Source organism: Mustela lutreola, chromosome 7 (assembly GCF_030435805.1).
Source record: "Mustela lutreola isolate mMusLut2 chromosome 7, mMusLut2.pri, whole genome shotgun sequence".
Classification (NCBI taxonomy): Eukaryota; Metazoa; Chordata; class Mammalia; order Carnivora; family Mustelidae; genus Mustela; species Mustela lutreola.
The window spans coordinates 12396903-12424291 of NC_081296.1; the positions used below are offsets into that span (position 1 = coordinate 12396903).

Genomic DNA, 27389 nt, shown 5'->3' on the forward strand with positions numbered 1-27389 from the left:
TATCGTTGAAAAAACATAAGTTAAAATTTGAGGAAAGAGGGGCGCTTGCATGGCTCAGTGGGTTAAAGCCTCTGCCTTCGGCTCAGGTCATGATCTCAGGGTCTTGGGATCCAGCCTTGCATTGGGCTCTCCGCTCAGCAGGGAGCCTGCTTCCCCTCTCCTTCTGCTGCCTCTCTGCCTACTTGTGATCTCTGTCAAATAAATAATAAATAAAATCTTTAAAAAAAAATTTTGAGTTAAGAAAACTCGGAATTTGTTACTCGTATCAATATTCTCATATTAAGATTCTACAGAAATGCCAAAGGACTGAAAAATTTTTTATCAATAAAAACGACAAATCGTTCCTAATTTTAGAAAGTACAGGTAGAAAGTGTATCATTACATTAAACAGACTTGACTTCTTCGTACTTAACATTTCCCTTCGACAGCTTCTCACTCTAGTAATCCATTACAAAAATCAGAACAACAACAAAAAAATCAGAACTAACGCATCCAACTCAGAGACTTTAGTCTGAATACTGACAACCGCCATCTAGGTCTTCCTCAGAATGCACTGATCTACTAATCCTACTTGTTCTCCTTGGGACAAGCATTATGGTGAGGCAGCATTTTCAATATCTGAAGATTCCCATCACGACTCATGCCCTCCTCAGAGCTTCTCTGCTGGATCACACTTGATCGTAATGATCATCACGACTACATCACACACCACAACCGCTAGCTGCCTGATGGCTCCGGGTGGGCCCTGTGACCGCACACCCTGGGGTGGTTAAGATCAAGCTGGCCGTCTTAACACGAAGACCACCATCTACAAGGATATGCGGCTCTGACGAACCAAGCTCACTTCCTCTACCTTTCCTGTTGGACTCAAAACAGGTCTCCTCCATACTGTAACAGACGTTCCCTACCTTGTGATTTTATATAAACACCCACTTTACATCTTCCCCTTCTACCCTCTCATTATCACTTTAGCCTGAACACGGCATCCTGAACCTAGATTCTGTGGCTCCAGTAACAGCTGCCCCTCCAAGCCGTGTGTCATTGGTAAAGCTGGAACAAGGCTAACAGTGGAGGCCCAGAGTTTACCCCAAAGCCGCCCCGGAAGGATGGCAGAGCAGCAACCAGCATTCCTGATGCTGTTCCACCAGCTACGAAGCCAACTGAACCGCCAGTCCCACTTCTTCATCTCCTTCACTATATGCAACAATCTGTAACATTTCTTGCTGAAGTTAACACATAGGAGATCCATAGCATTCTCCTGCTGAGCCTGTCCAGTGACCCTATCCAAAGAAGAACTGAGACTGCGCCCACGCAGTGCACTGTTAGATCATCACCCCGTGCGCTCGTGCACTGTATGTGAAACCAGCTCCCAAAGACAGTCACATCTGATCAACTATAAATCATACTTGCTGTTATTTCTGAGTCTTCTAGCAACATTTATTTTTAGCATGATCATTATGACTACATCACGTAAGACAGTGCAGCACTGACACAATAAAACAAAAGCTACTCTAATTTTTCTTCCTTATGGAGTAAGAACTACTTCTCACAGGCAGAAATTTTGCCAAATTCATAATCCTACAATTACCAACTTTTAGTTGAGCGAAATAACTGTAAGTAATAGCACCTCTTTCCCCCTCAAAGCCTTAAGAGTTAAAAGAATATGCACCCTCCACACGCTCTTATTCTTCAACACATTAACGATACTGTTAAAGAGCCATCCAAATACACTTCTGTTATTGTCCCCACCCAAGCAGTCTGTATACACATTTACAAGCACAAGGTTCAGATTAAACTTTCAGATGGTAAGCCAGACCTTGAAAAATATTCAAGTTATCACTTAAGTGATTTTTTAAAAAAGATGTACTTATTTGTGAGAGAGAAACAGAGAGAAGGGGGACGCACAGAGGGAGAGGGAGAGAGAAACTCTAAGCAAACTCCACACTGAACATGGAATGCAATGCGGGGGGCTCGATCTCACAACCCTGAGTTTATGAGCTAAACCAAAATCAAGAATCAGATGCTTAGCCAACTGCATCAGCCAGGCACCCCCATCACTTCAATGATTTAAAAAAAATTCTTCTTCTTTTTTTAAAGATTTTATTTATTTGACAGAGAGAGATCACAAGTAGTCAGAGAGGCAGGCAGAGAGAGAGGGGGGAGGAAGCAGGCTCCCTGCGGAGCAGAGAGCCCGACGCGGGGCTCGATCCCAGGACTCTGGGATCATGACCTGAGCCAAAGGCAGAGGCTTTAACCCACTGAGCCACCCAGGCACCCCAATTTTTAAGCACCTTTACTGAGGCATCAGTGACATATAATAAACTGCAGCTATGTAAGTATACCAAATATTCTGTATTCTTAAGTAGAATTTTCAAATTTATCCAAAGAATGGCTTTAAGACACGTTAGTATTTTAAAAACATGGAATGCTCAGAATGATAAAAATGGCATATTTAGTATCAGGAACAACTTAAACTAAGAAATTTCACGTGGAAAATTCATAATGTTGTTGTGACTGTATACTACAACTCCACGTGTCGCTGACCTAAACCTTCAACGAGATTTTCGGAAAATGAAGTGAAACAGACAGATATTTACTGAATACCCATGCCTAGCACTAAAGATACAGCAGCCAGTGAGGCAAGAAGGAGTTATGATAATGCGTGAGAAGTGTTCCAACAGAGGAGCACAGGGCACTCCACCTCTGAGAGAACATCTGCCTGGAGGTGTAGCCCACTCCCGGGTCCAGAGAGGCCTGCTGTAGCGATGCTAACTAACCTGAGGCCCGACAGAGCAGCAGGAACTCACCAGGTCAGAGCTGTGTGTGTGGCGCTGGGGGGAGCCCCAGGAGGGAGCCCCAGGAGGGAGAGTCTAGGGAGGCATTCTGGGTACAGGCTCTGGCAGAGGATGGGGTGTGAAGGCCCAGAGGCGAGAAACAGCAAGCGACAAAGGACAAGGCCTGAGCTGCAGAAAAAGGCCAGTTCCCGATGAACACAAGACTTATATTGAAAACTCTGAATCACTGCAACAAGAACAAGCCACTGCGGGCTGTTGGGTAGGGAAAGGCACGATCGGTTCTGCATTTCAAAAAGATCATTTTTTGGAGCAAACTCCATAGACAGGAGGGAGAAGATGAGAGGCAGAGGAGGTGCGAATCTGGGTGATGAATGTGGAGACCAGGAGAAGAAAGTGGGAATCCGGAGGTATTTACCTTTAACAGGCACTGGGGATGGGAGAAGAGAGGGAGAAAGAAGTGTTACTTGACTGGGACTCTGCCCTGGGTGACCGGATAAACAGCGCAACGGAGCACAAGGCGGTGGCAGGGAGCAATTAGACAATCTGCCGGTTTTAGACGCAAAGCATCTGAAGGTCTCAGAGACACCCACGCAGAGCCCGGGTAAACGGGCGAGCGCGTCCATCTGGAGCCCAAGAAATGGCTGGGACTGGGCATTCAGATTTGGGAATCAACACACAGATGGGACACCACGGACACTGAAAGAAGGAAGCATCCCGTAGAAAGAAGGGTAAGCAATGTCAAGTGCTGTAAAACGGTCCAGCCAGTAAGACACTTGGATTTTGCTAATGTTTTTACGGACTGGTAGGGCAGCTCTGAGGTAGCAGAGTGATGAGAGCTGGATTTAAACAGCCTACCATTTCACAACAAAACATTTAGGCTCAGTCCGTATACTCAATTTTTCCTATCTCTTTCCTACTAGAGAAAGCATCTTAGTGAATCCTTCCATATGATTGCTATAGGACTGCTAACCTGGTAATAAAAATATTTTAGATTGTAAAAAACTTTGAGAAGTAAATGAAGCATTAACAGAGAAAAAGGACCAAGAACACAAAGTGAGTTCTATGCAACATGTATGCCCATTTTTTTGTGTACTTTCAACTCTTTCCAAGAGATTCTGTCCTAGACATCAGAACAGAACACTTGAGCGCACGCACTGCTATCCTGGTTAGGAATGAACAAGGGCTTCACAGCAGCTACAGGAGGGAAGGAGGGTGGGCAGTGTTTTGGCAAGGAAATGGAAAAAGAAGGGAAAAGCCAACAAGAAACTCCCTTTCCATATGAACATCTATGGAAATAAGAACAAACTTCATTCTGTAAAACAAAGGCAATGAGATCAAGGGAAACAACACTGACATTTACCGATCAGAATTTCCAAAGGGATTCTGTCATCACGAGCATGTCACGGCCAGTTAGTGATGAACTAGTGAATATTAACAAAATTCATTTACCCCTTCAACAAATATTTAAATGCCTGCTGTAGTTGCGGTGCTCTGTAGGATGTTACAAGCTATAAAGATAAAGGAGCCATTCCTGGAACCTCAAGGAAGGGACAGTAACATGAAATATAAACATGAGACTGGGGCGCCTGGGTGGCTCAGTGGGTTAAGCCGCTGCCTTCGGCTCAGGTCATGATCTCAGGGTCCTGGGATCAAGTTCCGCATCGGGCTCTCTGCTCGGCAGGGAGTCTGCTTCCTCCTCTCTCTCTCTGCCTGCCTCTCTGCCTACTTGTGATCTCTCTCTGTCAAATAAATAAATAAAATCTTAAAAAAAAAAATAAAAAAATAAACATGAGACTGGCATGGATTGTACAAATGAAATGCAGAATTCCAGCAAAGGAATGAGGATCTCTGGCTGAGCTGATTAGGCAGAACAATTCTACGGAGACAGGTGTTGTCTTTAAACAGTGTGAGTGAGGGTACAGGTGTTGATGAGTAGCAGGTATGATGGAGGAACGGCCAAACTGCCTACAGTTATACGCGTCAAATCCTTTAGGGGAGTGCTGGAACGTTAGCCTGGGAAAACATTAACCACCTAGATTATAAAAGCATATGATGTCATGCCAACAAGTAGACTCTACTCAGAGGCAAGTGGGAGCCAGCAAGGACTTTGGAGCAGAGAAGCCAGACGGCTTGTGCTGTAATTCAGGAAGACACTACAAAGGTCTTTGGCCTCATCAAGCCTAATCTCCCTGGTCTGGATGTCGTACCGCTATACGGTCCCCTCCAGTCTCATTAGCTACTATACCCCCCAAGATAGGTATCCATTTGGTCTCTTAAGTTTCCACAATTAGGACTTGGTTCTTCCTACCTCAACGCCCCTGGCTCTTAGGAACAGGTGTGGCTTACAGAATCCCTTACACCTCATCACTGCGCCTTAGCCAAAAGCCACCCTTTAAATCCTACCTTCCTCATTAGGGAAACTCTCTGCCTACTCTAACCCACCTTAAAACTCTATGCCTTGAACTTCGATAATCCTGAACTCTGATGCACTCACTTTCCAGCGTTCTGGCCTGAACTGTTCCTTGATGCTTACTTTGACTCTAAGTAGATGGTGAGCTCCTTAAAGGCAACAGGCACTTCTTCTTCGGTTTCTCTTGCAGAGTCCTAAAAATGGCACCAAACACCCAAAGGATGGATGACTGAGCATGTCCTCATTTATTACCAGTCATACTCCTCAGACTTTTCCAATGGCCGACTAGATTTAGTTACTGAACAACAAGAGAAGAAATTTTTTTGTCAGTGTTAACACACAGAAAAGCTGTGCAGTCTAAAAGAGTTTAAAGCCCTGGTAGACGTGAAAACTTAATATTCAAAATAACCATGCCCCTAGGAAAATTTTGCATCCCACATAAAATGCAAATGTATTACTTTAGGAAATTACTCAACTTACTCTTCTTATTTTTCACTTCATGGCAAAAAGAATAGCCCTAATATAGTCACTCGGTCAGACAAGCCAAGAAATGATTCAGCTTCCCATGGAATACTTCCCTCATCCCTCCAGGCAAACACACACCACCATATAGTCATGCCTTCCAAAGAAATACAAAGGTATAACTTGCTCTTTTTAATCAACTGTCCAAAAGTCAAAACAAAGGGAAAAGAGAAAAATCCTTCAAGAAAAAAAAAAAATCCCCTACTTTTTAATGCAACTGCCGGGTCAATTTCGGCATTCGCTCATTCCCAAAAGAATAAATCTGGTTTTGTTCATTTACACACTACCACTTGGAGATTGTATTTAATAATTTTATTCAACTAGAACAGATATTTTGATGTCCTGTACAAGTATAACATAACGGTTTACCTCAGATGAAATTGTGAGAATTTGTGTCAGAAGAGATGGCAGCACAAAAATATGTTTTGGGGTGGTGGGGTGGCCCTATACTGAAAGCCACACAGGCTGAGATGTCCCCTACAGGATGTGGCAGAAGTGAAGGAGTGGCTTACTAGCTAGTGACACTCCAGCACGACAGTCCAAAAGATCAACCCTGCAGCGAGACTGTCTCAGGCACACTATATGACCTTTCTGTTCGTTGGTTTCTCACCTATAAAATGCAGGCAAAACCCATCAAGACAAAGCATCAAAGAAAATGTAGCTATGAGGAATAAATGAATTAATACATGTAAATTATGTTGTAAGTGCCTGAAGCATGAGTACTAAGTATTAGTTGCTGTAATATTTTAATTTTATTATCATCAATACATTTTTGCCTAATTTATCAAGAAAGAAAGAAAAGAAAGAAAGAATGAGAGAGAGAAGTATTGAAGGCAGCCTACAAGCGTGTATGGAAGGCAGAGCCGAGTAACTGATATATTCTGACTCAAGCTGGAAATTAAAGACCCAAACACCTTTGCCTGGAATCAGATTACTAGGTTCCCTTTTCAAGACATTTGTATCCTGGGAAAAAGAAGCAGAGAGGGAGGAAAAGTCTTTTCTGTGTAAGTGGAGAAGGCAGGTAGCCTCCCCAGACGCTAAGACCAAAGAAACTTCTGAACTTCTCAATGCTGCGCTGCTTTATGGAGAAGCAATTCTTTAAAAAGGTCAAGAAAGGACTGGGAACTCAGAAGATAGAATTATTAGCCTTGGGGGAGGCACGGGCCAGGGGGCGGGGAGCGGAGAGAAAAACTCTTCATCTGAGGCAAAAGGAAAGGAGTAAGAAAAGACAGATATTTATAGATTTTTCCTGGCCAATCCCCAAGTGCCTAATTTGGACCGAATCTACAGTGTCCCTGAACTATCCCCACCCAGAAGGCTGAAATGCCATGGACCGGCGGGGAGAAGGAGTATTTGGCTCTAGGGAGAGCCAAAGGTGACTCTGGGAGAAAAGCCCAGCATGATGACATCTCACCTCTTCTAAGACTCTTCTACTGCAGCCACCCAAGTCAGCTTTCACCACCCAGCGTCCAGACTACACTTTACACCTGGCTGACTCTGCCTCCCCGGCCCTGCCCTCATGGTCTTCCCCATCTCTGCAAAACCGGCCAAGTCTTTCACCGCTTCCTATGTGATCCCATTCACGATGCTTCCACTAAGCACCTCTGTCAGAAAGCTGACTCTCAGAACTGCGTTTACACTCCTACCTCACTGACAGCACCCGTCAATTATCACACTGATCTGGGCAGCTGCTGACCAAGTCCCTTCGAGCAAGAGCTCTCCTATTTCTCAGATTTCCTACAGATTCCAGGCCTTAGCAATCAACAGATGGTTCCTACGTGAATACGTTAAGTATCTACCTCTCCCTCTGAAGATCTTTCAGGCAAGGTAACCCATTTCTCAGGAGGTCAAACTGGTACAGGCAACGTGGATGCAGAAGCTCCTTTTATTCATACATCTGAATAACCCCTGCATTTCTGGCACAAAGAGAGACACTAGAGAAAAGGCATTGACTCTGCTCACTGCAAATGAAGGACACGAGTAGTCGGACTTTGTCACTAAATGCGATGTAACGGAAATTCATCAGCAAGCAGAACTTCTCAGCCTACCCTGAACGGCTTTTTGAAATACAAACCACAGTTGAGGTAGGTTCTGTAAGGCCATTCTGGAGATCTATCGGACTAAATACATAATGATTTTTATTTGTTCATAATTAACAACAGACTGATAGAACCTCATACCTTTCTAAAAACGCAGATGTCTCTTTTTGGAACATAAATGTTTTTAACACAAACCCTGAAAAAAAGGGAACTGTTCCCAGTAAAACTGTAAAAAAAAAAAAAAAAAACAAAAAAACTAAAACACATTCTACACAAAATGGTGAACTATTAAAGACTAAGTTTCAAGGAAGCATTTGGTACTGTCTTCAATGATGTGCCTGTGTGTACGTGTTCAGGGCTTGGGAGACTGCACAGGACTCACAAGACGCTCGCTATGTCAAGGACAACACAGCTGATGAATCAGGCTATTCCCCTGCGCTCCCAGGACTGAGCAGGACACACAAGGAGGCCTCCGCTCTGCCACCTGTAAGTCTATCACAATATGTCTCTTCTGTTTACCCCACGAGGACACTGTAACAACAGGCATTACTGGTTTTCCAAAGAGCACAGCTTTAGTTAATAAGGCTGATTTTTACCACCTCTCTTTCATACAAGCCCAGTTTTCCAAGGTCTGAATTCTAATGGTTCTTCTCCAATTCTCAAACCAATGAACCGGGAGAAGTTTTGTTCTGTTTTAGTTCACTACAGAGACAATTACCCAAACTCTACATAGACAGAGTTCTTGGTTCAATACTAAATACTCGTATTAGTGGGTTATCAATGAAGAAGAGCCTCCTCTTCTCCACCTGATTTTTAGGTGCAACTCCTGTCCCCCTCATTAAATCACTTTTTTAACCTTGCTAACATCACTTAAAAGCTTCAGGGCACCTGGGTGGCTCAGTGGGTTAGAGCCTCTGCCTTCGGCTTGGGTCATGATCCCAGGGTCCTGGGATCAAGCCCCACATCGGGCTCTCTCCTTGGCAGGGAGCGTGCTTCCTTTTCTCTCTCTCTCTTTTTTTTTTTTTTTTTTTTTTTAAGGATTTTTTTTATTTTATTTTATTTTATTTATTTATTTGACAGAGAGAGATTACAAGCAGGGAGAGAGAGGGGAGGAAGCAGGCTCCCTGCTGAGCAGAGAGCCCGATGCGGGCCTCGATCCCAGGACCCTGAGATCATGACCTGAGCCGAAGGCAGCGGCTTAACCCACTGAGCCACCCAGGCGCCCTCTCTCTCTCTCTTTCTCTGCCTACTTGTAATCTCTGTTAAATAAATAAATAAAATCTTTAAAAAAAAAAAAAAAAAAAAAAAGAACCAAGACAGTGTTAGCACCAAGGTGAACCAGTGGTCATTATAGTATTCACTGACATACACTCACAGTTTTGGAAAAAAAAATATATATTTTCATATAGAACGTCCTTGATGAAACTGTAAACATTAATTTCATTACATTTCAATCTTTAGGTACATATCTCTTTAATCTTCCATGTGACGAACGGGAAGTATTCAGAAAATGCTCTGCATACCAGGTATGATGGTTATCTTGAGGATATTCACTCATGCAAGTCTTAAGTTGTGGGCTCAGCTAGCCCCTTTGTTCATGGAACAACATTTTTACTAGAAAGACAGACAAACGAATGATGCTTATTCAGAACTTAGGTTATTTTCTTGGAAATGAACAAAGTGAACCTGTCTTTCCAGAGAAACAACTGGCAATCTTTACTGCTGATAAAATTCAGACTTTCAAGTAAAAAATGAGAATTTTGGAAAACTTATATTTGCCACTGTGAAACTGCCAAATTTACCGATACTTTTTTTTTATTTTATTTTATTTATTTATTTGACAGAGAGAAATCACAAGTAGATGGAGAGGCAGGCAGAGAGAGAGAGAGAGGGAAGCAGGCTCCCTGCCGAGCAGAGAGCCCAATGCGGGACTCGATCCCAGGACCCCGAGATCATGACCTGAGCCGAAGGCAGCGGCTTAACCACTGAGCCACCCAGGCGCCCCAAATTTACCGATACTTAAAGCCATCTCTTTCTTTCTTTCTTTCTTTTTTAAAGATTTTATTTAAAGATCACAAGTAGGCAGAGAGGCAGGCAGAGAGAGAGGAGGAAGCAGGCTCCCTGCTGAGCAGAGAGCCCGATGCGGGACAGAGCCAAAGACAGAGGTCTTAACCCACTGAGCCACCCAGGCGCCCCATTAAAGCCATTTCTGATGAGACTGGTGGTAATTTTAACAAAGGCGATTTTCTGATACTGAACATGAAAAAGACATTCAACATTTGGAAGAGTTGTACATTACTCAATGAATCTGTACTTCCCCAATGACTGATCCATTTGGTTAGAAAATCATGCCCAGCTAAAAGATCCACTAAAGTACAAGGTAGACCAGTGGATTTTTAAAGAATCAGAGGATAAAAAATTCAACCATATGACTTCAGATTCTACTGCAAATAACTCTTAAAAAAAAAAAGATTTATTTGATGGAGAGAGAGAGATCACAAGTAGGCAGAGAGGCAGGCAGAGAGAAAGAGAGGCTGAGCAGAGAGGCTGATGCAGGACTCGATCCCAGGACCCTGAGATCATGACCTGAGCTGAATGCAAAGGCTTAACCCACTAAGCCACCCAGGTGCCCTGCAAATAACTCTTAAGAGCCTATCATCTGTCAATTCTGACCTGGTAGCAAATAAAAATATGGAATTATCTGAGAAGATGATTACTATATTCCTCCCTTTTACAAGCATGTATCTGTTTGATACTAGATTTTCTTTGTTTTCTTCAACCAAACACCATACTGTAACAAGTTAAATGCATAAAAGCTATGAGAATCCAAGTGTTCTCTGCTGGGTGAAGTTATATTAAAACCAATTAAAGTGCCACTCTTCTAATTTTGTTTTGGAACTTATTTTCCTTAAGAACATGGCCCTTCATAGTAACAAGTAGTGATCTGTTACTGCTATTATAAATGAATTGATACTTTTTAAATGTCTCAGTTTTAATTTCTACTGTAGTAAATATATGCAGGCACAGCCCATACAAACAAAAGTTCTCTGGAGTTTCTGATCATGGTTAAAAGTGTAACAGGATCTTGAGACCAAAAAGTTGAAGAACTGCTGAGTTTATAAGGTAGAAAGAACTAGAGAATCCAGCGGAGAAAGGATAAGGACATGACCCCTCTCAATCAGAGTTTGAAGCGACAGGTTAAATTTGACAAAGAAAAAAAAAGGGGGGGCTGGTGGTGGTGGGGGATGGGGTGATAATCTGGGATGAAAGTTCTAGCTTAGGAGACTGCATGGAAGCCAATGCCTTTAGTTACAGATGAAGTGAAGTTCAATTTCACAATATTTTTGAATGAAGCTGATAAATTAAGAGTAACTACAGCAGGAATGGAAAGCAAAAATGGTTTTCTGACAGGTGCATAAAATTCTTTAGGAAAAAATGGTCTACGTGTGAAAGGACTTAGCAGGGAGGCACTTGCGAGGTGACCATATGGCCAAAGAGGTATTGTTCCATTTTTGAGAGACTGGGTGAATGACCAAGAGGTAAACTGACTAAAATGACGCGAGTAACTCTTCAGTGCAAGTTCCTGTATGACTAGCAGGATTCGCGTCCACTGATGGACATTTTGGTCACATAACAGTCAACAATGTCAACATAATTCTGAGACACCAAGTGGAAGACAAACTGTGTCCCCTGTCTGCTGCCCCAAAGCACTGGCATTTCAGAAATATACTGCAGCCAAGATTTCCAAATCAAAGCTCCAGCACTGAAGGCTTTATGTCCATGTGCCATTCCCATAAGAGTCACTTGTCACAGGTTCCATGGAGAGAAAACGTTCTAATCTAATTACGAGAAGGTCTCCACACCTGGGGCAGGTGACACAGCTCTAGGGAATGGAAGTTAAAAATGTGGTAGAAGACTTCATACAATTTTCTCTCTCTGCTAAAGCTGAGCTGTCTCTCGGTTCAGCTATTCCCTTTGGTCATCAGAATATACGTGCTTTTTTGATGGGCGGCAAAAGGAAAGGTCACCTTGAAAAGGTCACCTTGTTAAAAAAGTAAAATCAATGACATGCAGTCCTCAAATGTTTTAATTACTAGTTGTTTATTAGAAAGAACTTCCTAAAGGAGTATTTGTTTTGTGGAAATGAATGCTGATCAAGTCCTACTACCTTATAGGTGGCCCAGCAGTGGCTCCGCTGAGGGAGAAGAGTGTTGGCATCTCCTGTGAGGAACTGGATATGGTTAAATGTAAGGGCCTGGTCTTTAAAGATTCACGTCCCACTTTTAACTTATTTAAGGGTTTGTACCACACTCCCTTCATTAGACTTAATTCATTGGTTATATGATAAAATCCCTTCCAGACAAAGTAGAGTTTGCTGGTCCTTTCTTCTTTTATTAAAATCTCATTTTATATCCCCACCTTCCCCACTCTCTGCTGGGTGATAAATGACAATAAGTTACATCAACAACTGCTGTAAGAACCAGGCAGCCTGGGTCTTCCCACGGTTGTTGCCTAGTGTCAAGCCTTTAGAGCCTGGTCAGTTGTAGACGCTCTCAGGAGACTTTTCCGTTCAGTGACCCTGCTGCTTCCCCTCCCCAACTCCCCTAAGTGAAAGCTCTCCTTCCCTTCCCTTCTTGCTACCTCCCTCCTTCCTGCTCCGGGCTTCCCACTGACTGGTCTTGAAAAGGAAGGATCAAGGCACCTTTCACGTCAGTCAATTCAAAAGTACCTTCACGTTTATCTACCAACAAAATGGCTTGTACTAGAGAACCTAGAGTGTCTAAACCTTTTCAAAAACAAGACTGATTCAGAGAGCATATTCAGTTTATTTTATTTATTTGTTTTTAAAGACAGAGTGTGGGTAGGGGGAGGGGCAAAGGGAGAAGGAGAGAGAGGACCTTAGGCAGGTCAGGTTCCATGCCCAGCACAGAGTCGGGCAGGGGCTCAATTCCCATGACCCGGAGATCACGACCTGAGCTGAAATCAAGAGTCAGAAGCTCAACCAACAGAGCCACCCAGGTGCCCCTAGAGATCATATTCTTAAAAGGGTATGCATTATTTTGTATTCGTTTGTTTAACCCATCCTCCTTCCCAGAGAGCCATGCCAAGAAACAAGACACATGGCAGTAGAGGTCGTCATCAGGAACAGAAAGGAAGGATAAACAAACTTGGGATCAGGAGGTACTAACCCCTTCCTCTTCCAGGGACAGCCAAAACCACAGCAGCTTCGAGTATGAGACTAAAACCAAAGTGAATAGGGAGAGATACATTTTAATGATGACACTACGGTGCAGATGTCAATCTCCCGCGTTCACCATTGTCCAGCATCTCTTAAGAACTTCTACTGGCTTCACAGAAGCCTGCGGGACCATGGGGGTGGGGTTGCCTAAGCTCTTTCCCAAAGCCTAAGGACACACCCTTTGCCTTACAAGACAAACCTAAGAGCACTGTCCACATTCTTTTTTTTTTTTTTTTTTTTAAGATTTTATTTATTTGACAGAGATTACAGGTAGGCAGAAACGCAGGCGGGGGCGGGGGAAGCAGGCCCCCTGCTGAGCAGAGAGCCCAATGCGGGGCTCGATCCCAGGACCCTGAGACCATGACCTGAGCTAGAGGCAGAGGCTTAACCCACTGAGCCACCCAGGCGCCCCTCCACATTCTATTTTATGCCAGTCTTGAAATATCTCTTCTCACATCTCACAAGTATTCCTTTTAATGGATTCAGCCACAACAACAAGTGCATTAAGGCTTTATGTCAAGAACACCAGGATTTAAGTCCTTTTCCTGACTTGAGGAGGAAAGAACAGTCTCAGACCAGCAGAAAAACAAGCCAGGACTTTGATGTGAAGCAGACACAGCACCAGGTTTCAGCACTAATGAGGGAGGAGGGCCAGAGCTCTATTTTTCTCCTTTAGATCATCCCATTAGGGAAACCTAATGACTCCTAGGAAGGAACATAGCCTATTGTGTTGTGTATGGTGCAGACAGGGACAGGAACTGTTTCGTGGCAAACAATCATGACACATGCATCACTTTCTGGAACTGGAACGAAAAGACTGACTCCCTATTTTAAGGCCAGCAATGCTGTCAACAGGGGAAAATCCCTTGAGTGAAACATTTCAGCAGTATTCCACGTAATGCCACCAAAAGTGAACAGTAGGAGGGACACTGGTGCAGAGGCCTAAACAATGGATAATTCCTTTTCCAAGTTCCCATGACCCAGGTGTCAACTCCTGCTTCATTGCTTCATCTCTCCCAAAAGAGCCTCTTGTGGGATGAGTTATCTCTTACTCATTTTGCCTACCACGGTATCCCGAGTTTCTCTGAACAGGGTTCAGTGCACAAAACAGTGCAAGTTTGCAAATTGAAGGCTCAATTTAGTTTTGGAAATGCAAAACAGTAACTCCTGCAGGAAAGGATTGTATTTTAACAGCATAATTTATTGTTGGAATCTTTGTTATAAATGTTTAAAGTAAGGACCTCATGCATGGATGTGTGTGTGTGTTTGTGTGTTCGTTCTCTCCATGCTTCCCTGCTGACAAGCCCGTCTGTGGCTTCCCACAGTCCCTGGCCTCATAGGGGTGGAATGAGAGGAAAAACTCCTGAGCCTCTTAGAATGAATGTCCTGCTTCCCACAAAGTGGAGGCTACACACCACGTGGGCTTCAGGGTTTCCTGTCCTTCATCGGCCTCCAGACTGGTCCGGGCCTTGGTCCAATCTTGTAAGACCTAAAGCTGACCCACTAGCCCAGCATGGCAGGGAGAGACCCGACGCCAACCTACTCTCTGTCCCCAGGCCCTCCTGCATAAAAAGAGCTTAGCTTGTAGATGATTCAATGGGGAAAATGAATATGATAGAATTTTTGGTTGGTGGCAAAATAATCAGGAAGGACGGCAAAGAAATAAATTGATGTCAGAAATGAAACCGACGATAAGCACATGTTCCGTAAGTTACTATTTCCACAGAAATGGAGAGAGGAAGGGCATTGGATAGGGGGCCCTACAATTCAGCTTTTTCCAGGGCTACTGGGAAGTGGCCCCAGTGAAGGACGAGACAAGCACCACGTTCCTCCTTTTTCTGGTCATTCCTCTCCTGTGGGATTACCAGGAAACATCATCCAATTAACCAGACTTTTGAGTGACTCATGTGGGCTTGTTTGGACTAAAGTCCCCCTGTCTCGGTGGGCAACAGTTTTCATTACAGGACAGGGAAGCTAACCCAGAACAAGCATACAGAATTTATAAAGATGTCCTGCTTTAGAAAGGAGGCGACAAGGAGGTAGGATGCTCAAATCCATTCGGATTGCCCTACCTCGTGACCTGCACGCGGCCCATCCACAAGCACGCTAGCATCTACGAGGGACGGCAGCATGCTGAAGGGTGTGCCCCAGAATCCCTGTCCCCGCCACCACCCCCAGCTGCCCTGGGCAGCAGATGCACACAGCGTGTCAGCCACAACACGGGATTCGAGGCACAGATTCAGCTGTGCCCTTCCATGATTTCTCTCAGGGTGAGGGCAGGGAGAACAGGACTCAATGAGACAGCACGCGGTCAGTGAGCTGTCGGGCTGCTGCTACATAAGGGGTGTCCACAGCGAGTAAGCGCAGTCCTGGGAATCAGCAGAAACGCTGGGAGAGGTTCGCGGGGTGCCTCAGCTCCTGCTGGGACACTCAGGAGCTGATCTCTGAGGCAGGTGGGCAAGAGGGAGAGGTTGGACCACAAGACTGACCCCAGGGTTCAGGATCTTAGGCCTGGCTCTAGCAATAGCCAGCTGGGCAAACAAGGGCAGACCCCTTGAGCGCTCTCGGCTCAAATTCCGTCCTTGCAAATTAAAGGTTACAGACTGCATGATAGAGATGACAGTTCCTCCTTATGCTAAGAGTCCATGATGAGAACGATGATTTCTGGAAGATTCTAGATTCCTGTAGTTAGAGAATCTGGAATATAAATAGAAAAGACCTTTAACTGGCTCCATTGCATATCTTATGATCCCCTAAGCTCTGTATTTTTATAAATTAACCAAGGGGGTGGCGGGACATCTCCAAACCAAGTACATTTTCCCAGTTATTTAGCCTTCTTCAAAAAGAATTCCAAGCAATAGAATAATTCACAGTTTTCTACTAATTATCTCCATTTTTTTTTCCTGCCTCAAGGAAGGGGTTGAGCAAAATTCTCCCAGATGCTACGGGTATCTCGTGTTCTATGCTGCAAATAATCACCCACACATATGTATGGGTATGTACCTCAAATAAACCAAAGGTCAAAAATCAAATTTATACATCCAAATATTTTCCAGTGTCCACTTTGGGAGGCTCTACATTTATTAGAATTAGTCCCACTATTTGTTCAAATACTTTCAGAAATCATCTTCTGCAACTACCTTCAAGAGAAATTCCAAGAAGCACACATGAAAAATCTGTTTCGTTACTACACCTCAGTTCAACCCCAAACACTAACACCAGAAGGAGTAGGCTTTGAAAACTCTTAAATACAGGACAATCCTAATGACTCCGTCAGGACAGAAAGCCAACTACAGATAATGAAGAGCAACATACTAAATATTCTGGCTCACTGTGACTTCTGAGTGAGACAAATTCAGAGTATGTTAAATATGTTCAATTAGATGTCATGGCAGGTACTTTCCGCACTGACTGACTTTGTCTGGAAGACTACACAGGTGGCACTGAGGTAATACTTACGACCACGTCACATCAATCCTCTAGTTCCACAGCAGCGACACGGCTCTGGGGCAGCGGTCCGCGGAAGGGAAGCAAAACTCCTCTATCACTGCATGAAATGACAGAGGCCAAGGAGGGGGAAGCATGGATTGACGCTGGTTGAATGGAAATATCTACACAAAGGTACCACTCTTTTTAATTCCCATATGGTTCACATACTACCAAATACTTCTGTCGTTCATACTGGGCATGTTACTTTTCTCAGTTTCCTAATGGGATTTTTTTTTTCTTAACTTGGATGACTGCCAGGTCACAGTTACCTTACAAATTAGGGCATTTCTGGCAACGCTCAGGCAATTCTATCATCTTCGAGGGGGCACATACATAGTGAAAGCAAACAGAATTGGCTGTTTAAGGCTGGAAAGCATATCAACAAAGGCTCCCTCAATCTACCCCTATTCTTTCCAGTGAATATTTATGCCACATGTGTTACAATGTGGTTATTACCAAGGAAACCTTACTACATTTCACACAAGCATTTCTCAAGAAGCCATTTCTCAGACCGCTGGGGGGCTCAGTCGGTTAAGCGTCTGACTCTTAGCTCAGCTCAGGTCTTGATCTCAAAGTTGTGAGTTCAAGCCTCACAAAGGGCTCTACAGTGGGCATGGAGCCTACTTGAAAAAAAAAAAAGTCTTTTCTCTGTAAACCCCTAAAGCATGTTAATGGTTCCTATGGCATGTCTCCGACACTGTGTTCACATATTAGGATTATGTCTGTGCACACACGCTTTCTTTATTTAAATAAGTCAGAAACAGGGACAATATTTATCTTCTAAGAAAATCCTCTAGCTACTTGATACAATGCCTTGAAAGGGGAAAGCATTCACTTAATGCTTTCTAAATGAACAAAATCAAGGCCACAAGCTAGATGCCAAAATGGAGCAGCTTGAAGAGATCAGAAATATTGACATCAGTACCCTGGAAACTTTTCTGTTTAAAGCCAACAAACCCAAATACAACAGGCACATGTTATTCTGCTGGTGGCCAACGAGAGCAAGACATCACCAGGCATCTTCTTACAAAACCTACTATGAGAAATCTGTGACTTCCCCAGTCATGCGTATCCCTGAGAAGGACTTGATAAGCCGTTCTTTACAAATCAAATGACATTTTTCTCTTAGTTTTTCTATGATGAAAGTTTCCCCTTTTAAGAGGCAAAAACAAGTAGCTGCGAAGTCACGTGATGTCAGTAAGCTGAACACAGAATGTAGGATCAGAAGCAATATGGTACTTTTTTTTCTTTAAGTAGGCTCCACACCCAGCGTGAAGCCCAGGGTGGGGCTTGAACTCATGACCCTGAAGTCAAGACCTGAGCTGAGCTGAAACTGAGCCACCCAGCTACCCCCACACACTATTATTCTAAGAGAGCACCCGGTGGTGGCCCTTCCAAGTCTACTGGTAGAAATAGTGGGTATAGCCACGCCTGTGTTTCTAACAGCAGGCACTATCTTCACTCTCACAAAAGATAATCAGCTTTTAAATTGAAAGGTGGAGAACCATGTGAGGTAAACCCTATAAAAACAGCACACTCTTTGGAGACTTCCCTCCCTCCAGGGCGTGCACAGGAACCTGGAACGAAGAAAGTGCCATTTACCTGAGAGAGAGAGGTTTGTGCAGCTCTACTTTAAAGCTCACCACCCTGTACCCTACCTACTGGTTTGATAATGGTCTCTTCTTGCTGGATAGCAGTCTCTGAAGCAGGCTGACTGGTCTTCACTGTAGCAGACCTGAGGCCCAGCGCCAAGTTCAGTGGGCACATGCTGAAACAAATACTGGGTAAATCAGCGTACCCCCTTCCCATAAATAACACGTGGCATGGTAACTGACCACAGTGGCCTGACAGAACCGGTCATTTCTTCCAAGACCATCTCAACCATCACCTGCCTAAAATCATTCATTGCTAGTCTTAAGCGTGGCTCTGATAATTCTTAAGTTAAAATGGGTTTAGAATTCTACCAAACGCTGATAAAATGTCTATTATATGATAACCACTCCACTAACTCTGATTAGTACAAATAATTCTTCAGGAGGACATCATTATCCCAAATTTACAGAGGAGGGAACTGAGCCTCTAAACAAATGGATCAAGGCGACAGATCCAGTGGCAGAACTGGGATTAAACTTTGGTTTATTTGGCTCCATAAACTTTCCATCATGCTTGGCTACTATCCTTGACTGTCAAAATAATGAGATAAGAATGAACGGAAGTGAAATGAGGAGTGTACAAAATGGGCCAGCAGAGTGATAAGAATCAGATTTGGTTCTTTTGTCCCAACAGAAGATTTAAAAAAAAAAAAAAAAAAGGCACATGCTCTCCTTTCAAAATGTACATATGACCTCTGATCAAGCTGTTCTGTGTGAGAGAAAAAAGTAGATTTTTAAAAATATTTTATTTATTTATTTGACAGAGAGAAAGAGATCACAAGTAGGCAGAGAGGCAGGCAGAGGGGGAGGGAGAGGAGGAAGCAGGCTCCCCGCTGAGCAGAGAGCCTGATGCGGGGCTTGATCCCAGGACCCTGAGATTATGACCTGAGCTGAAGGCAGAGGCTTAACTCACCGAGCCACCCAGGCCCCCCATAGAGTAGATTATTAATACAATTTAAGACTCAGCAAAACATCTTGGGAACTGTTCAGGGAAAAAGTGATTAGTTAGGAATCTGGCCATTAAACAGTGTGATTTTAAAAAGTTCCTCGCATAATCTGACACACAGTCATCCAATCAGTGTTTTTACATGAAACATGGTGGGTCAACTCTACTTCAGTTAAAAAAAAAGTCCTTCACAATTATCCTTCTAGTCCAACACACAAGATATACCTCCCAATATTTGACCACTCATCCAAAATTAAGGGCTGAAATTTCAGAGTCCCTAACCATTATAACAAAGGAGAAAACAGGCCAGAGAAATTAGACAACCTGCTCAAGGTCACTTAAAAACCTTGAGTCAGACCATTAAATTACACTTTTACATATATTATCTGAAGATACTTTTACACTAAGGTTATACTTTTTTAACTTCTGACTTTATAGCTGAAGCTGTTCTTCGAGGCACTTCTTTTTTTGGCAACTACTTGGCTAGAATATTTGCAGAATTTCCTGGAAATACTCCATTTCAGAGGAGACGCAGAGAAAGAATATCTCCAAAAAAATCTGTATGAAAAAGCTGAGGAGTAAGTTTTCCTGTGGTTGAAGTGAGCTCTAGCGCCAGACCCATAAGGGATAATTAGGGAGGCCTGGCTCTTTTAAATGCCAAATACAGGCAGAGAAGACTTATTGGCGTCTTGTAAAGAGGCCAATTTGCCTTTCCCTAGGTGACACGCCACAAAACTATATACGTAAATATGATAGCAGAGACATCATTAAAAGGACCTTTCTTGAAACTGAAAACTTAAATAAGAGGGTATGGTGTGGACGCCATTTTGAATATCAGTGTTAAGGCTTGTCCAATTAGTCACCAAAAAGCCTGAGCGCTGCCATATTTCCCTACGGCCACTGAGCAAGAAGGCTGTGACCAGCCACACAAAGCGAAAGTTTTTAGCCAGACTCCTTGACTAGAGAAGAAAATGCAAGCTTGCCCCCTTGAGACAAGAGAAAGAAAACACCGTGTTCTATTAGAAGTAACAAATACAGAGAGAATTCAAGGAGATTTTAACCGGAAATAGTTCAACACTGCCCTTTCCACAACCCTGAAGAAACAAATACTAATACTGTTGTAAAAATAATTAAGAAGGGAAATTCAGTTAATGTGATGTTTTGCTGCGCAGTTATTAAAAAAGGAAGAACGGTTTGGGTTTGCATTGCTTTCTTGACTGGGGACTGTGTGTTAAATGAAGAGTAGACTTTCCCAGTAACCTAATCCTCAACATATGGGATTTTATAGTTGTGCTTGGGCCTATTTGTGCGGGAGTGTTTGGCGGCTAGGACCACAGGCATCCTGACAAGATATACGGGCCTGCTGAATTAACTGTTCCAAATGGCTAATAAGCTTATGTGATGAGCATTTGGAAAAGTAATTATTACAGAGATACTGCAATGAATAGACACCCCAGGGAAGCAAGTTCCTTCCTAATGGCCCTGGCTACATACTGATGGGTAAAATATCCTAAAAGACATGGGATAGGCTGGTCTGCAGCCCTCGGGCAGGGGAGCAGTAGTCAGAATTCTTTCCTGATCACCGTGGTGCATATTCTCAAAAAGAATGGTCCCAGAAGGCTTTTTATTCTGCATTTAAGTATCCAATGTCATCTCTATACCTAGTCAAATCATTCTTTAGGAAATAAAAGGCAGGTCTGGAAAATCTTAGTAATTTCTGCACCAAAACAGTATCTTGGTGATATTCAGCTGCAGCTAACAGACTGTGATAAGAACATGAGACTTATTTTAAAGTAAATCACTTATGTCCTAAAACGGCCAGAGGAATTTTTCCAACCACCACTGAAAACACAGTAGTATAATGTAGCGGCCTTAGAGTCACCGTATGGGTGAGCACCTTTCTGGGGTAGAATGCAAAAACTCATCCAGGTGAACCAGATTCCTAAAAACTAGAACCTCCCTGTTTGACTTTTCTAGAAACCACAGTATAGGAGAAACACTATTAAAACAGAAGTTAAGGGGCACCTTGGTGGCTCAGTGGGTTAAAGCCTCTGCCTTCGGCTCAGGTCATGATCCCAGGGTTGTGGGATTGAGCCCCGCATTGGGCTATCTGCTCAGTGGGGAGCCTGCTTCCTCCTCTCTCTCTCTCTCTCTCTGCCTCTCTGCCTACTTGTGATCTCTGCCTGTCAAATAAATAAAAAAATCTTAAAAAAAAAAAAAAAAAAGAAGTTAAGTCCTAATCTAGCTTAAAGAGTTAATTAGTTGTGAAGTACGTCCAGTCACTTAACCATCCTGAAACCACCTTCTCCTATAAGGTAAAAATGCTGAGACCGCAGAGACTTTAAGGTCCATTCAAATTCTAAAGGTCCCAGAGGTACAACAAGCTCCACGTCTCCCTCAAATTAGTGTCTGAGTTCCTGATGCTCTTATAACAGTAACTGAGAAACAAACCGTGTCTGATTTAGGAGCCACCGTATGCCACTGGTTACATAAATAAACAGAGACTGAAGTTAGAGAACTGATTAATAATAACAGTGGTAGGCCCTGTTCTAAGAGCTTGATAGATATTAACTCACTGAGGGGTAGAAAATGGCAGGCAACAAAAGGTAATCTGAGAACCTTCAAACCCGTAATGTAAGAGGGGATAAGGTTGAATATTAAACTGTGACCAGTATTAAAATGTTGGCATTCTTAGTAACAAAGCGCAACCATTAAGATGCTGATAAAATGACTAATGGGAACAGGTATGTGTGAGTGAATGCCTTGGCCTCCTGAACTGTGAATAATCTTCAACCCAGTGAAGAAGTTATCTCTTTGGACCACCTACCGTCTACTGAGAAACCTGCAGCATCTAACACATACTTGTGTTTCTCGGAGAATATAGGCAAGCATTCATCTTCATACGGCTTCCTTTATGAATCATGATTTTAAGCATTACTGACTTTTCAAGTAAGGGTTTGTGTACAGCCAGATGGTCAAGCAGGTAAAGGAATGCAAAATTCCTTAAACACTTGATAGAGCCAGACTCCGTGGAGGGCTGTATGCGCTTCGACCCTTAGGTGCTTGAGAGAAGGTGACAGAACAGGGAGAGTCCTCTAAGAACTCAGAACGGATTCCTCATTTACATTTACTAGAAAACTGCCATGAATGCACCATGGTTCCACAGGTTTTCAAGACAATAGCACGAGATACACAACTTCTTTCTGTTTCAAAACTGGAAGAGGATGATTCAGTGAAGCAGTGACTGGCCTGTTCCCAAGGTCAACACACAGGCTGGGCATGTGTCAGAAAGATAGGATTAAATAATATTAAACTAATGCCACTCCACCCTCCACTACAGTCTCAAGCTCACCCTTTCAGGGTGAAAAGTAACCCTTTTTAGACAGCAAACACACAGTCCAGGGAGGTTAAGGCCAGAAGATAAAGAGAGGTAGGGAAGCCAGGCTCTGGAGAGACAAAGTCAAAAAGCTAATTCAGGAGAGACCCAGAAGCGAACTCTCTGCCTTCCAATGTATAGTCTAACACCGACCGTTTCCACCACAAAACAGAACAATGTGGAAAACAAAACAAGTGTACTTGCTCTGTCCTTCATCTGTTGGCACACAAGCATTCTCTAGGCTAGGGGCTCACTGGCTAACGGTTTTGTGTAGCCCATGAAAAATCCCAAGAGCGGGCTTTACATTTTTAAATGAGTGACAAAAAAAACTGTTCAAAAAGGAGTATTTCATGACCCGCATATTATGCGAAGTTCCAAGTTTAGGGTCTATCGACCAAGTTTCACTGCAGCCCAGTCACACTCATGTTTACATGTAGCCTGTGGCTACGTCCACAGAGTCGAGCTAGCTAGTCGTGACATAGTCTGTCCCACAGAGCCTTAACATACTCTGTCCTTCACCAAAAGTCTGTGGATGTCTTGAAAACCTACACAGTGAATATAGCATACGAAGAGTTCAATGGGAAAGAAAAAAGAGAAACTGAGACCCGGGGAACATCAAAGTGTGTGCTCATGCTTTATCTTTCCAGTTCACAGCAGATGGGGCCAGTGCCCCAGAGCAACAGGAGGGAGAGGTCAGTGTTCAGATGTCCCATCCATCCAACGACACTGCGAGCACAAACATCGCCACTTCCTAGACCTGAAGACGCACAAATGTAGATTTTCTCCAACAAGCGAAGCGGAGGCAGACACAATGCAGAAGGCACCGGTACTTCCCAGCAACAGACAGGTCACAGACATGCAGGAACCTCCTCAGAAGGCCTGCTCACAGAGCCTGGGGCAGTCGGCAGGGTCGCGCCCTGCTGTGCCGGCCTCCTGGCTCCCATTCTGGTTGGGTCTGACCTTGGGCCCGTTATGGCGCGCTCTCTCACCTGGGACATGAGACGCTGACTGACCAGAGGCGCATTCTCTCTCTCAACTCCTCTAAAACCAGAGGGAAAATGAAAAGAGGAAAGAGAACAAGGAAAGGAGGAACTTAAAAAAAAAAAAAAGAAGTAATGTTCTGTTTTCTTATAATGGACAAGATAAAATTAGGATAGAGGTAACCCTCCCGGGAAAGCAAAGCGGCTATGGCCAAGCAGCAGGCTCTCTTCAGTGCAAGACGAAGAAACAGGCACTTGAATTCAAGGATGTGAGTTTGTTCCTTCCCTTTTTTAGGGGCTTCTGGAAACAAAGACACACATGTACCCATGCAGGGTGTGTTCGCCTTTCTTTCCCCAGGGACAAGAGCAACATTTGTCTAAATGCTGCCTGCGCTACTAGTAGCCGCCCAGGCATTAGTCACGAACATTATCTGTAATGAGGAGCGGCTACAACAGTCCGCACCTCCCTTACCACCGGACTCCAATAAAATGAAGCCTGTTTATCACAGTTCATACACTTGAAATAGCTTGGTAGGGTACGGTTCCGTTTACCTACCGGGGTAACTTTAAGAAAAAGTACCAAGTAACCCTCTGAAGAGCAAGATCAGGGCCCTGTCAAGTCTAGACAAAGAAGACTGATTTTCTGAGGGGAAATACGATTTATTTAGTCTTAAAACTTGATTTTCAGCTTCCAAAGGGTTATTATTTTTTTTATTAACCAGAAAGGACTTTAAAGCTTAGAGCACTGTTTCTCTCAACAAGTTTGTTTGTTCCCTTGTTTTAAGTTAACAGCTTTTAAACAAAAAGAATCTCAAGAACCCAAAGAAAAAACATTTTTAAAAACTTACTGAATATTAAATACAGAATTACCAGTGACCGTCTATGGCCATACCACCCTCAACGCGCCCGATCTCGTCTGATCTCAAAAGCTAAGCTGGGTCTGGTTAGTACTTGGATGGAAGAATTACCAGTGACCCAGCAAATCCTCTACTGGGTATACAAAAACATACATCCACACAAACTTGTACACAAAGGTTCCCAGCAGTATTACTCAAAACAGCCCAAGAGTAGAAACAAGAAGATCAAACGTGGCCAGTCCACAGAATGGAGTATTACTTGGCAATGAGAAGAAACAGAATATTAATCAGTGTTACAACACGGTTTGACCTTGAAAGAGTAAGCTAAGTCAGAGAAACCGCTTGTGAAAGACCATGTAGTTATATATAATCCCAGTAACTATATGATCCCATGTGACTTTCCAGAAGGGGCAGATGCTAGAGGCAGAAGGGAGATGAGGGACACCCGGGAGCCGGACAGTGGGGAGGGATGGGCTGTTAAAGCATAGGAGGTTTCCTTCTGGGATGATGACAGTGTTCTGAAATCAGATAGGGGTGACCACTGCTCTGAAATCTACTGAAAACGATTAAACCAGGCACTTGATACGGGTAGGTCTTACAGGTGTGAATTATAATTCAGTAAAGCTGCTCGAAAAAAAGTAGTGTAACTTTTTTGGTCACTAAAAATGATATGTTACACATTTTAGACAGTCATGAATGCTAAATTAAAATCTCATTTTTTCCTATCAGTTTCTATATAAAGAAAGAACAGTCAGGTTTAAGGGGTTCCTAGATCCCTTTCTGTGACACGTTAAACACAATGACAAACCCAAGTCTCGTGCTCCCAGGAAATATCTTTTCCATTCCAGTCTCCAAGGGACCCAGGCAGAAGGGCTCGTTCCAAACCTGCACTGGGCGGTGCCTGTGTGTGTGAAAGCTGAACAGAGCCACAAAGATACATCGCCACGTGATGGGAAAAGAGGCAAGGGGGGAAATACTCTCGTTAAAAAAAAAAAGTTCCCCAATCAAACCAAAAAACAAAACAAAACAAACCAAGGCCATACATCAGACCCATCAGACCAGGCTAAACACATTTTGTGCTCCTGTAGACTTAACTGCCACTTACCGCCTGGGTCGCGAGGCCTTGCTTCACGTCAGGCACAGCAGCTGCGGCTCCTACGACCACCTCTGCAGAGGCCAAGCTCGCCCTGGCATTACTCAGACAATCCACTTCATCTGCAGCTTTCAAGTCTGGCATTTCTGAAGAGAACAAGGGGGTTACAAAGTGCGTCTGAAAAACCAGGGCCCGTGTTTTAGTATTTACACAACACATCCAGGCTTCACGTGTTCTGTTTGCTTTTGCTTTTGTGCAAAATGGGAAAAGTATTCATTCGCAGCTGGTGTCATTTCGGGCCCTGCGCTGAGCTGTTCCTTCATCACGAGGTCCACATGGTTTTCCCCTCGCCTCTGCACGGGTTTGTAGCTAAGCAGACGTGCAAGCCAATGTCTGCTGAACTTCCATTTTCACTACTGACTCTTCCTGACAAATCCGTGAGTGTGGTGCTGACTGTGTATGGGAGAGTAAGTTCACAAGCTTTGAGGAAACAGATCAATAGCTGAGACTAGGTGGTCCATCTTGATGATCACCCAAGAAGCCAGAGATGTTTATATTTGCACAGGACACAGGAAAGATGTGTCTTGAATGAGATAAAACCTTTTTAGAGGAGTCTGACTTTCTTTAAAAACATACTGCGCACACTCATTTAACCATCACTGCAACGGACTGGAATATTCTACTAAATAATATATTTTCTGTATTTTATTTTTATTTATTTGTTTTTTAAAGATTTTTATTTATTTATTTATTTGACACAGAGAGAGAGAGAGATCACAAGTAGGCTGAGAGGCAGGCAGAGAGAGAGGGGGAAGCAGGCTCCCGCTGAGCAGAGAGCCCGATGCGGAGCTCAATCCCAGGACCCTGAGATCATGACCTGAGCCGAAGGCAGTGGCTTAATCCACTGAGCCACCCAGGCGCCCCTATTTTCTGTATTTTAATTTTTATTTCTTCCCTAACCAAAACATAATCACAAAGAATTTTCTTTTCTTTTCTTCTTTTTTTTAAATGATTTTTAAGTAATCTCTACACTCAACATGGGGCTTGAACTTACAACCCCCAGATCAAAAGTCATACACTCCATCAACTGAGCTAGCCAAGCACCCCGAGGAATTCCTTTTCTTAACAAAATGTTTTTATATGTTTTCTTTAGAATTATGCTCATTAGACCAAACAGTAGTGGGTTTTGTTACCTGACCACCATATGGTCAAGCAAATACAGGAAGAAAGTGGTAACCTGATGTCTGAGACAAACTGAGCCTTTGACTTTTTTCTTTTTTTTAAAGGGGGCTGAGACTGGACGTTTAAAATTCACCTCGATAATACAAATTAAAAAAGAACTATCATGTCAATTTCGTGTGGAAATTTTTCTCTGGCCGATTTCAATCTCGTCATGCCACTACTCTGGCAGAAAAAAAATGTTCCATACACCAAAGGGCAGAGAAGTTTCTTTCACCAAAGAAGAGAGTTTATTCTACAGCACACTGTGACATGCCCAAAGGTCTCCTTTGGGTTAGAAAGCTACAGTCCTACAGATGAGCATTCATAAATTCCCTTATTTATAATTACACAATCTTACTAGCAATTTAAACAAGCTTCCTTGCCCAAAGAACAAAAACCTTTGTTACATTTCATAAAATGTAAATAAAGTTAAAAAACAAACAAACAAAAAAAAACCTAAGCAAGACCCTTAGAATTACTCACTGATCAAAACATTTCTAAATAAGACTAATTTTTTGGGTTGTTGATGACTTCTATTTTATTTATTTGGGGAAGTGATTTTTGGCACACCCTTATTATCCTATACCCAGCAAGTGAAAATATGTATCTCAGCAGGCAGCAACCAATCACGACCATGAATAGTGGTTACTGAAACACGAGGGGCACCAGCCCCCTTTGCAGCCTGGCCTGGCTGAGTCCCAGAGGACTAACTTCCCAAACCATGGTGATGGATGGTCAGGATGAGTGAAGGGCCGCATCCCCTCCTCATA

General features: G+C 43.3%; 1 protein-coding gene across 12 annotated transcripts in view; it reads right to left on the bottom strand.

Moving 5' to 3' along the window:
- Positions 1-27389, bottom strand: part of AKAP13 (A-kinase anchoring protein 13) — a 324413-nt gene that overhangs the window by 122611 nt on the left and 174413 nt on the right. For all 12 annotated transcript variants that reach the window (XM_059180056.1, XM_059180052.1, XM_059180055.1 and 9 more), the window contains one exon: positions 25411-25544. In XM_059180056.1, coding sequence (XP_059036039.1) covers positions 25411-25544 — 134 coding nt within the window. The remainder of the gene's footprint in view (positions 1-25410; positions 25545-27389) is intronic.